Below are 12,693 nucleotides of genomic sequence, written 5' to 3' on the forward strand. Positions count from 1 at the left end.
TTTATTTCAATGTCGTGTAATTTACATTTTTGCTCTGTTAGTTGGATCACTTGGGGGTCTTGTGTCTCATATTAAAGCACAAGAGGTTACAATTTTAATAAGCTACATGTTTTAAAATGATGACATGAGTAGACAAATTACGACTACGCACCACTGGACAATTTAAATTATGAAAAGTATACAATTTAAATTATAAGAAAATTCCATTGGTTGTTATGGTGATGAGATCACTTTGTAAACTTTGCACCAGAACCATTTTTCATACATGACCCCCTATTGTTTTATTTTATAATGTAAAGTGAATTTGTTGTATTTTAATTAAATATAGTATTTTTGTTGGCTCCTCAGCTGATAGCAGTGGAAAGTCACATGAAGGGTGGGTGAGCAACTTCCAGAACAGGTATGTCTTGGCCAAGGATAGAATAAAATGGGTTTTAATGCGACAGGTGAATCAAATCGTGACTTTATGAGATGTTGATAGCAGGATAGATTCTTCTGATTATCAAAGTATATTTTTTATAAATCTGATCCATTTAAGATGCAACTAAAACCATTTTAAAAGTGGCCCTTCTTGTTCTCAGTGAGAAAATAATGTATCACATTATAAAACCCTTATATAAACCCCATAAAAATATTAGTACGTATTAGTGGAATTACGAAATAAAACCAAAGTCTTCATGCCCTCTCCACACAAACATAATTTTAACAGCATGACCTATTCTTCATAGGTTAGTGGTTCCAAGATGGCTGCTCCACAAACATTTGGACACTTTTTTGTTGTTGTGCCTACTGGTAACTAAAGGTTACAATACAGGAACTTCCACCGATCAAAGTATTTCAATGAGGTAACAGCTGGCTTGCCTTTTAATATTCCTCGTGAGGGCCCCAAAAGAGAAATTTTAAGTAAAAACCACTGACTAAAACATAAGACCTTTCAGAGCTAGTATCTCATTAACGGTAAAGAATGCTCTGCCATCTGTGCTATGAAAATGTCATGTAAGACTAGATGAAGGCTCCGGTTTAAGGTCAAATGGTAATTAAATCTGGCATTTACAAATCACATTTGCAGAAACTGAGCTTGATTGTAAATGACTTATCTGCTCAATTAATTATTTTGCAGAATTTATCCCAAAAATAATATTACACTTGTGATGTGGAGATGACAAAGCAATCCACTACTTATTATAATAAATAATAATATATACTTCAAGGGAATGCTGCGATTTATGATCCCCGCACGCGCACACACACACACTTGTACTATAATAAAAGAGTATTTTGTGCTGCTGGTAGGGAGGCTGATCCAAGACCAATCTTTTCTTTCTTGCAATAAGAAAATTAAAATGCGGAACTGGGAATGGTGGGATTATCATGTGCATCTTCTAATTATTCCGCCAGATAGTAGTCAACACCCCATAGCCGGGAGCTGTCTGAAATAAAGAATTCCGAAGTCATCGTTTCAAATGTTCTAAGGTTGGTTGCATGGTCCTCTTGCCACAAAATGGTTCCTTTCTTTTGGTCAGGAATGTATGGAGAAAATAATGGGTATGTCCACAACTAGTTAACCACTTTAGCTCTGGAGAGGTCTGGAACACCATTATGCGAGTATTAGAGACATTTAGAGTATGTTAGCTCTGCAGGTGGTTCTGTGATTGGTCCTTTGGGTAAACCATTCACAGCTGCTTGGTAGCAAGAAACGGGTAAACGTATAAATAGTCTTCCTTCTACCCCCTTGGTCCAAGTCTTTTAAGGCTGTGAGTTGAAGATACAAGTAAATTGCTTGTATTGGGATTATGTGCCATTTTTAAGCTCCCATTCCTGAAAAACAAAAAACAAGCTAGAGTTACAAATAACTGCTAACATTACAGCAGCCATACCATTAGGTTTTGTTTAAGCTGTTTAATTAAAACGTCAACCCATACACTTCTCCTAAAGGGCCCTTCTGCAGCCTGTAAACGGGTATGAATAGCTTCTAAACGTCTATAGTAATGGTTTGAGAAAAATATTGTAGTACCCTTAATGGCCACCAGGGAGTAGAGTGTCACAATTATCTCTTCCTAAGCAACCCGCCACCATGTATATTATTAATTTACCTTTTTTCTTTTTTCAAAATATATAAAGCAGAATATTTATACATTTCTAGAGATAACACAGTACAATTGTTAACCTCTAATGCCAAATTTTAGGTCCTACTGACGCCAACACATATAATAATCCAAGGACAAAACTGGATTAGCCATTGTATTTTTGCCCAATGTCGAAGGTTAAATTCTTATGCCAGTAAGAGTCGAGTCGATGCCTTTATTGGCTAAGTAGATTTAGAATGCCTCTGGACTGTTACCCATCTCACCTTGGCCTTCCTTAGCACATGACCTCGTACTGGGGAGTTTTTTGCCGTGGTCTGTTTCTTTAAAGCTGCGGCACTGTTCACTGGCAGCGAACATTCAGTGTCACTCGTGTCACAACTAGAGATCGGAGAGTTCTCGACGGTGCGTTGTCTGAGAACAGGGGACTGGCGAGGGGAAAAAAATCATTGATCATTCGAGCTTTTTTTTGGAAAATATGGAAACATTCACCTTGTGATTAGAGCTATTTTATATTTCACTACAGTAGGCCGCACATATCTTTCTCGTAAAACATTAAACATCTTGCGAAAATAACTAACAACAAATCGAAAGAAAGAATTTAGTTAATAATTAAAAATTGTAATGTGTGCCCTACAAAAATCTGTGTTATTTTAAAAGAGGCGGTCAGGCATAAATATAGTCGAATAATTGATGTGGAACTTGATAGGAAAGAGAGACGTTTCCGCACAAGAAGTTCAAGCATTAAAGCGGTAGTTACCTGCGGCCTCGACGTTCCTGTTTTGGGCTCGATAGTGAGGCCCAGGGTGATTCCTCCGGCCATGGCTTTTTTCAGGCTCTCCTTTACCTCTGTCAGTTCTAACTCGAGGCTGACGCGCTCCCCCTCTTTTAGTTTACATTCCTCCTCTAGCTTTTTCAGCTTGTCTTCCAGGAGAATTTGTGATTTTCTGCCTGTAAATGGAGTCAGAAGATTATCAAAAGTCAAAGATTATAAAAAAAAAAAAAAGTCAAAAGACAAAAAAACGTTTAAGATATCTGAAAAGCACAGCCCTGGTTTCCACATTGTGTTAATAGAATAGAGAAGGTGCTACAAAGTTTCCATAGGCTTGGCTTTCACATTTAGGGTAGACTTCAATTTTATAAGGAGGACAATCTACAGAGCGCTCCAGAAAGAGTCTGCAGAACATACAAGTTACTTAAAAAAGTAACTTGTATGGTTGATGGGGTCTTTAGGGTTAATTTAGGGGCAGTTATGGTTAATGGGATGCTTAGGGTTAATTTAGGGGCAGTTATGGTTGATGGGGTCTTTAGGGTTAATTTAGGGGCAGTTATGGTTGATGGGGTCTTTAGGGTTAATTTACGGGCAGTTAATGGATGAGAGTAATGAGGATGATGAGTATGAATTTGGGCCCCAAAATTAAGGTGCATCTTATACATGGGGAAATATGGTAATTCTATTAGGTGGTGGGCTTAAGCGAAGGGCAGTTAACGGGCATAAAAAAGTACCCTTGCCACCAATAATAGATGAGCATTATGGGCATTGCAGTCTTCTGATATGAATGTAGCCAGTGAGATATTGATTCTCAGTCACGGTATTCTTACGAAGAAGCTCTATTACTGCTGGCATTACGACTCTCCGGGAGTTTATAGGTCCCAACGTGCTGTATAGCTGTATGCATTGATTATATGACACATTTTCGGCAGAGATAATCCAGCATGTACAAAATGGTCTCAATTTTAACGCTTATATTGACAAACACTTGATCCATGCAGAAATCTACAAGATGCTCTGCCCTCAGTATTAAGGAATCGTCAGATGGATTAGATGGTATTAGATAAGGCTAAAAAGATATTGACGACGTATTTTCGTAGTGAATGAGTGGTGAGTGAATGAGACAACTTAATATATAGTATATATATATATATTATCCTAGAAACCAGGAAGGAAAATTGGTGAAGAGAATATGCTTTACATGTGTTCACGTTACATATAAAGCTTTGCCATGTTACAGGTACTTATGTGTTTTGACTATTACTGTTTGAAGTCCCATCATGTTGCATTTAAAGGTGCTGTTCCACCTACTCTGCAGAATTCAATTTCTAAATTCTAGGTACTAGAAATGAAATTAGCAGCAGCACAGCGGAATGGCAGATCCTCCAAGAGAGCGATCTTTCTACCGGTTTTGGCAGCTCCCTGGATCTCTCAGTCTGTTGGGCCCGTTATCCTCCCTAATCCTTTGTCCTGAAGAATACGTTGGCATTTTACAAATCCAAGAGCACACACCATGCAAGAAAAAATACAAACCCGTTACAATAAGCAGTTTATAAACAATGATACTAACATGTATTGGGCATTATCCCATACATGTCAATCTGTACACTGCCACAAGGTGTCAGTATTGAGACTTTACAGATCGGGTGCACAGAGACCCACATACTGCAAACAGAGAGAGAGCAGAAGCGTAAGAGTTAATGTTGTACTTTTTTCATTTTGTCAGTACATAAATGCACATCCCTGATCATTTTCATTATTTACTATGACAGAGAAAGCTGCCTCTGAAGTGAGTGAGAGGGTAAGGGACTGAATATGCATGTATGTACGCACATTAGACTGAGAATGTATGTGTATGTGAGTGTTAAGATGAATATGTATGTTTAGGCGTTTGTGTGTATGAGCATGAACGTGTAAGCTTCCGAGCTATTTTGTGTCAGGTACCTGCATTGGCTTCGATAGCAGCCCGAATGTCTTTCTTCTCCTTCCGGAGCTGGGCTAGTCTATTTCGAAGAGCTTCCTTCTTCTTCAGTAGATCTTCTTCCTTCATCTGAAGCTTCTTTGCGTCGGCCTCCACTCTGTTCTTTCCGTATTTATACTGCTCGGCATCTAGAACCACAGGGAGAAAACACGCGGTGGTGTTACACGAGCACATAGATCTTAGGTCTGCTGTCCATATACACGTAATTACCTTTGAAACCAAACTGACTCAACTACAGACTTAAAAACATTATAACTATTATTTATTTTTGATTATTACATAAAAATTCTAAACCGGCTGGATACTGATATAGGGTAAACCTACACCAGGAGATATGAGTATTTATTCTAACATTTTGTACGTCAGTAACCTGGAATTATATGCCGTACACCCCAGCCATTCACATTATCTATTTCTAGAATGCAGTGAATTTTGAATCAATGTGCATTTTGAGTTGCGGGAAAAAATTACATTTACAAATGTGGAGTTTATATGATATATTCGATTCTTAGATTACTCAAGAGAGCTTTAAAGATCACAACCGGCTATAATATAATTTAACGGCATCAATAATAATATAAGAAGCAGCAGCAGAAGTGTGTGCGAAGCGAGTTGTTCCAAATCATAAAAGTTCACCGGGTACAAATTACCCGAACTAAGCATGGTAAATAGTAGAAATAATTACAAGAAATGGCAAGTCTACATTTAATATGACTTCAAATCTGTGCTAAACCCTCATTTTGTACCAAAAAGGCTTGCATTTTAGTGACTTGACTTCCTGGATAAAATTTGGGGATTATGCAATCCAATTATTCATTATGTTCTGGGAATAAGCATGCGCGAGTTGGCAGCGGATAAGCAGATAAACTGTAATTCATTCATTCTTGCCGTGAAAGTGGAAGACATGCTTACTTGAGGCAACGCGTTTCACTCCGACCGTTGCGTTGGGTTTCTTTTGCTGGCTGCTGGTCGCTCTGGCTTTCGATGCATTCCCGTTAGCGGTTACAGGCGGCTTCTTGCTCTTTAGCTGTTGCAAAGAAACATTGTGGATTAATAAAGTTAGTTGTGGAACAGTATTAACCCTTTTATCGTGTATCTGCATGTTAGTAGGGGGTGTACTTTCGAATTTATTTATCAAAAATGCAACAATATTTTTTTTCACTCTGGGTTAGGATTTATTCGACAGTGGAAGGTTGGAGATGTACGCAATGAGATGGATAACATATTTAATGGAATCTTTCGTGTATTCTGAGTAACATAAGCTTTCAGAACCTCAGAGGTCTCTTCGTCAGATGGAAATAAGCTTAGAGAGCATTAGGCTCCCTAGAATGTTATAAATTACAACAGAGATCTTTCAACTGCAGGCAGGGGTTCGTGGGAGATTACAGAGAGTTGGCCATTACAGATGACTCTTGGCCACCATCAATCAAGTTTATTAGCACATATTAAGAAAAAGAAAAATAGATCAGCCAAATCCATGTTTTTTTCTGACAAATAAACAATTAAATGGGAAGAACATCATCACTTTTTTCCCGATACTAAATGGTCAAGCCCCAGGTCCAAAGCAAATCCAGGACTCCAGTGTATTAACCAACTGGTGGAACACGCATCACGTGGCACAACATGCTTTCATAATACAATGGAACATTCCATGTACTCAGAGATTAGAAGAAGAACGCGGCGGTCTGGGCAGATCACACTATGGGGCTCGCGCTCCAGCAGCAGCAGGAGGGAGCAGACTGGCGTGTACGCAGCCGGATCCGTGAACGTTTCCATACCTCTCCTCTCTAACGATTCCTCAGAAATACACAAATTAAAGCCACTGTTTCTCTGTCGTTGTATTGGACCAGTTACACATTTAGTGTCTTTTCTCTGGATCTGCAGACATGGACCTCGTATTTTATTATGCCACCGACAGCCCGCGTATTCTGCGTTAGGTGCCAGCGCATGCGATTACGTGGGGCTATTTCTACAGTGGGATCTATGTCTTAACCCCTGGAAGCCTCTGTTTGTGGGACCTATGGGAACCGTGTATGTGCAAACGTCACTGTCAGGGCTATGAAGTCATCATCATCAACATTACATCATATGATCTCCATAGGTATCCACAGTTTCTATAAAAAGGCAGCTTTGAAACGCTTCTACTCCCGCACTTCTGTATGTAAAAAAGAACCAGGTCATCAGCCTGGTCTGATCTTTACTGTCTGGTGATTTGGAAATATATTTTTTTAATGAATAAAAAATGAATCCTTTATCAGTGGGGGAAAGAGGGAAGGATACTACAGCCAAGACCTTGCTAAATATCTTCATCAGAACTGTTCTTTATAATTAACCCTCACGGCACTAAATTGAGCTCACAATCTGAAGTTAATGTGTTAATGAGCAGAACGAGCAGCATGCGATGATAAAATATAAATAATAACGGATTACGGGGTAGATTTACACGGCAAGAATCACTGCAAAGGAATGTTAATCCTGTCTGTGCAAGTCGCAAAGCGAGGGCAAATCAAATTACCCAGAAGAAAAAAAACATCAAGAGGGATTAAATGAATGGTTCAAAACTGGGCCAAATCTGGCACCCCTAGTGCTGCGGGCTACTACTCTCATCACGCTTATCCAATCCCATGTACTAATGCTGGCTGAGCTTAGAGGGAGCTGAAGTCTGTAGCGTGAAACAGACTATCTCATGCCTGCAGAATCATTGAGGGTTTCCTTGCTTTAAAACCTTACCAGACGTTTCCTCGCCTGTCAAACATTATTTTTTGCTAATTCTGTCGACCCCCTGCATTTATGTTTCACTTCTCGGCAATCAAGACCAGGAACGAATAAATAAAGATCTATAACAGTTCTTTTGATAAACAGGTGACTGTTCACTAGATCAGAGGAGACAAATAGAAAGATCAAAACCTTGCAGCGCTCCCCAATGTGTAACGTTACTCTCCTCTATTACATAGGGGCTGACATGTCAGAGCTCAGGGGCATGAATGTGAGCCGACGGGATTACACGTGTCTGCTGCGTGACGTTCTATACATTAGCATGCTCTTGAAGGAGAGGTCTGGCAACCAAGATAAAGGTTCAAACAATCCTGAAATATCGATTGGTTCCATTATAACCGATTACGACTGCCGAGTGTCTCCTCATCGAGGCAGGGATAGTCAAAGTGTCCGTACCAAGATCACCAAGTCACGACATGGATTGAGGAGGTCATTTGCTGAAATGTCTGCCACAAAGGCTGTGGCTGCCAACTCAGCCCTGCAATATTACCGTATTTGCTCGATTATAAGACGAGGCAAACTTTTTTTCAGAGCAAATGGGGGTTGTCTTATAATCAGAGCTCAAATAGGTCTGACTATGAGACGACTAAGAACCAGATCCCCGCGGCTGCAAAAGATAAAGAGGTTAAGAGAGGGGGGAAAAGTTTCTTAGCCCAGACGAAAAGAGACCCTTCTAAGTTCTTACATAGAAACACAGAATCCAGAACTGCCCTTGTCTTAGATCCACGCGCCGTATGCCTATGTTTAAACGCCCTGCCCATGACTTTGTGTGACCTACAGGTCTTTCAAACATGAGAAATCAGCATCGCTACAAAAATGTAAAACGCTGTGCGAAAAACCCAGCGGACGATTAATGTCTGCTGCCATGGAACAGTCAGCTTGGAAATGAATAATAAACTACGGACGTTCGAAATGCAGCCTGAGCAGGTCCAAATAAACTAATCACACGGCGGGATTGATACAACTCCTAACACATTTCTAAAACTGATGAATGGGCGAACTTTCAGCGCAGGGGGTTATCGTAAAACATATTGCATGTGGTGCCACCTGCAGGCCGAATACGGTAACTGCATTTAACATTGATGGACGTAATCCTTTTTCTTCATTTAACGACAAAAAAAATTATATAGTTGTAATAGCCCTCGGGTGTGTAAACTTTTGACACCACATAAAAACCATCTTTTATTCTACTCACAGTATGTCAACTCTTTTACCTAAGTTTTTCGTGTAGTTTCCTGCATTTTAAAGGTTATTTTGTGTGATGTGTTTTTGAGGTGTAAGGATCAAATAAGGTTTGTGAGTTAAGCAAAAAAAAAAGAAAAAATTATCCTACAGTCTCTCTTTCAACTGCCGTGACCTGGAATATACATTAATCAACGGTACTTAGAGCTCTGTACAGGCTGTTAAACTACAATGCCCATGATCCGGAATCAGGGGGTGGCAAATGGGCTCAGACCTTGGCTGCTCCCGGTTAAAGCTCCTGGGCCACCTTCATAAGTCTTTTTAATTTTTTACTTGCAGTTGCATTTATAACCGCCACGTTGTCTAATGTAACAAGGGCTTTAGGGAGCATTTACACCTTGATGAGATCCTTTTTGTGCTTCTTTCTCACAGTTACTTTTGTCACATATGTACTAGGCAGGTCATCAGACTGCCATTGGAGAGCAAACACCTGTGCAGCAAAACTGATTGGCCGAGAGCGACAGAATTTCATCCAAATAATTGAGGAAGTGGAAGAAATACAAACAAAAAAAAAAAGCCGATAACTAAAATTATAAACACAATAGTATTTCTGAAATGAACCGGAAGAGAATATGTTACCTAATACTACGGCAATGAAAAATGACATCATAATTACGCCGGACGATCTGCTCATGTACACACATAAGAAGCAGCAGGCGGACGAAGTCGGTAGGTTTCTTAGAAGGGTCTCGTACCTGAGACGGAGAACCGAGTGATCCCCTCCCCACCGCAGAGGTATTAGTGACAGACTGAGAAGACAGACTGGACGAGACAGGAGTTTTGTAGTGGGAAGAAGAAGATTTGTCAGTAGAAAATCTATTGGCTTTTTTGTCAGCGGGCGCGTAGCGAGCAAAGATTTTCGGAGACGGTAAGTTATCGTACAGGCCTGAGTCATCATAAAGCCCCTCTTCGCCTTTCTGTTGGTTATGAGATGTATCCTCATCGGGCACCCACTGCAATACACATATATCTTATTTATTAGCAGAGACAGCATGCGCAGAGAAGAGCAGAATAACAGTGACAACAAAGCGAAAGGTTTCATGCAAAAATGGTTAGAAATAGACATTAAAGGCACAGTCCCACCATAATTTTTTTCCCATATACTTCACAGAATAAGCTTTTACAATTTACTGATGTATTTCTTTTTTTGCCAAATATACATAAGACAGGACTCGACAAATCCCAGGCACCAGCTCCTGGCGCCTAGGTGTTTGTCAGCTTGTGATCGCAGGGGCGCTGCTGCTGCTGCTGTCTACCCAGCCACTCAGAGCCCGCCCCCGAGCCTGAGATCACTCCCACGGAGTGATTCTGTCGGCTGAAACCGCGATTGCAGGAAAACCTGCAATCGCGTTTTCAGCTGCCACAGGCAGCTTCAGGATAGGGGTTTGAGTGTTGATTTGACACAACACCCCCCTGCTGCCTGATCGCTCCATGAGAGCGAAAGTGCAGCGTTAACCCCTTCAATGCCGTGGCATTTTAGGGGTTAATTTCCATTTTGTAAGGGGCTCTGCTGCTGGTGGTCTGTCTGAAAGCCCAGGCAGACCAGCAACAGCAAAAACGAGCCCCCACAAGCCCTTTGATGATTCCTGTAGGCATGGAAGCCTACAGCAGTCATCAGAGAGACTCCCCCTGCAATGGATGGTCTATAGACCAGCAATTGGGTCCCAGCTGCCAGAGGCAGCTTCCGGGAGAGGGGAGAGACCAGCCCCAACACCCCCCTGCTGCCTGATCGCTCCCTGAGAGCGACAGTGCAGCGTTAACCCCTTCAATTCCACAATTGTGTATGACACATTCGTGGCATTGCAGGGGTTAACATTTGTCCCCACAAGCTTGAGGGGGCTAAATACCAGTCAATGCTGTGCTCCAATGGAACATCAGCATTGAAAGCATTAAAAAAAAAAAATATCAAAAAAATAATAATTAAAAGAAACAACAACAAAAACCAGCACTGACCTGAAAGTCCAGGGTGCTTCCAGGTCAAATGCTGTGAGTTTAGTAAGTGGGCTGATGATGATCAGATCGCTTCTAACCGTTAGTTTAAAAAAAAATCCTGGCTCCTAACTTTTTTAGCTGGCGCCTAGATTCACAACAAATTTGTCAAGCCCTGACATAAGAAATACATCTTGCAGCAGATATTCTGATCAGCATGTTAACTCCATCCTATCAATAGCTAAAAAAAAAAGATTCTATCAGAGCTAGCGCTGCCAGATTAGAGGTTGCGTGGGTTCCAGACGAGGGCTTTACTCCTCCCTCCTGACCTTGGGCACAGGAACGCACTGAAATTAATTTCACTTCAGTCCCGTGCCAATACCTTTTTGTGCTTTCTTAGGTATTTACCGCACCATAATAATGACCTATGCAGTCATTTGTGGTCATAAAAAGAGACACAGCCTAACTGATGAGATGCAGACAAGAATATTTGGATTCGCTGTGGTTTATTGATTACAGATGTGCTTTCTGCTTTGCACGCGTAAACAATTTTCACTCTTACCAATCCATTAATGCACGGGACGTCATCGTAATGAAGGGCCATCCCGCTGGGACAGGAATAGCCGTTTGTGGGGGCTTCTCGGTACGGATTTGTTGATATCACTCTTCTGTTCATAAAACTGAAAGAACAATAAAAACATTTTTTTCCAAGAAATAGTATTTTTTTTTTTATCTTGTCAAACAATAAAAAAAAACAAATTTCACATTTCTTAATTCCTGACAGCCTCTAAGCATTGCTTACTGGCCCTATATAAGTGACTATTAATATTTACCTATAGAATGAAACATATGCTGGTATTGTATATATATTGTATGGCCAACCCCTGTTGTGATCACAGTGCTACTTTCTACTTGGCAGAGGACCGGCTATAACAGGGGCGTCCAACCTGCGGCCCTCCAGCTGCTGCAGGACTACATCTCACATAATGCTCTTTCAGCTAAGGGGCTGGCTGAGGAGGATGGGAGATGTAGTCCTGCAGCAGCTGGAGGGCCGCTGGTTGGACACCCCTGGGCTATAAGTTGGGGATAGGGGTAAGAAGGGCTTTTAACGACAGCTACATTTTTTTGTAGTCATTATGATGGGGTAAGCAGGAGTCACGTGGTTCCGGTTCATACACTAAAACCATGTATGATGCAATTGGAGTTAAATGAGATTTTCCCGGATTGATTACCATCAAAAATATATTGGATTATTCCAGATAATCAAGAACCTTTACATGAGCATTTTTATATGAAACATAACTGAAATGGGAACGTTCACGTTCATTTACGAGAACCACCCATGGTCGTTTTTTTGCTTGTTGATCGGTGAAAATGTTTTTGGGGATAGTTTTGTTATGTGGCAGATTTCAACACAATTTATTTCTTGCTCTAAAGTTTCCTCCCTTCTCCTCACCCCGGTCGTACCAGTCAACAACAATCAGGAGCTTAACAATAGGTGAGAGCGGACATATTGGGAGAAGCGATCCGGCGAGAACGGGAAGTTAAGATGACTGCTTCCATAGTATACAAATACTGTTTTTTTTATACATTTATTGTTTATCGTTACACGAGGCTTATTGTAGAAAAACACAGAAATTAAGGCTTCCGCTTTAAGCACAAAATGAGCAGAACTTGAATTACAAGGAGATTTAAAAATGTAAAGATTATTAAGAGGAAATTGGCATATTTCTTAATTATTTACAGTTAGTCAGCTACATCAAGACAGGTAGTGGTGGCCTCCATGCGGCTTAGCAAAAATGAAGCATGGCCGGTATAACAGGATCCCGGGGGGATTGAAGATTTCAGTGGATCCCCCCTCGGGGAGATCCTAGAAGATTCGGCCCACCCAGGGCTTCTGCCTGGGTGGG

General features: G+C 40.8%; 1 protein-coding gene across 2 annotated transcripts in view; it reads right to left on the reverse strand.

Annotated features, from left to right (window-relative positions):
• Positions 1–1,791: 1,791 nt before the first annotated feature.
• LOC149282257 (actin filament-associated protein 1-like) overlaps positions 1,792–12,693 on the reverse strand; it is a 39,262-nt gene continuing 28,360 nt past the window's right edge. Inside the window, exons 11-17 of one of the 2 annotated variants that reach the window (XM_089498396.1) lie at positions 11,346–11,463; positions 9,550–9,807; positions 5,750–5,864; positions 4,801–4,965; positions 2,845–3,035; positions 2,351–2,512; positions 1,792–1,818 (exon numbers count right to left, since the gene is read on the reverse strand). In XM_089498396.1, coding sequence (XP_089354522.1) covers positions 1,792–1,818; positions 2,351–2,512; positions 2,845–3,035; positions 4,801–4,965; positions 5,750–5,864; positions 9,550–9,807; positions 11,346–11,463 — 1,036 coding nt within the window. The remainder of the gene's footprint in view (positions 1,819–2,350; positions 2,513–2,844; positions 3,036–4,800; positions 4,966–5,749; positions 5,865–9,549; positions 9,808–11,345; positions 11,464–12,693) is intronic. The other variant, XM_089498397.1, reaches the window with a different exon arrangement.

This window comes from Sceloporus occidentalis, unplaced genomic scaffold, assembly GCF_023333645.1.
Source record: "Sceloporus occidentalis isolate IW3139 unplaced genomic scaffold, rSceOcc1.0.p SCAF_120, whole genome shotgun sequence".
In the NCBI taxonomy this organism is placed as follows: Eukaryota; Metazoa; Chordata; class Lepidosauria; order Squamata; family Phrynosomatidae; genus Sceloporus; species Sceloporus occidentalis.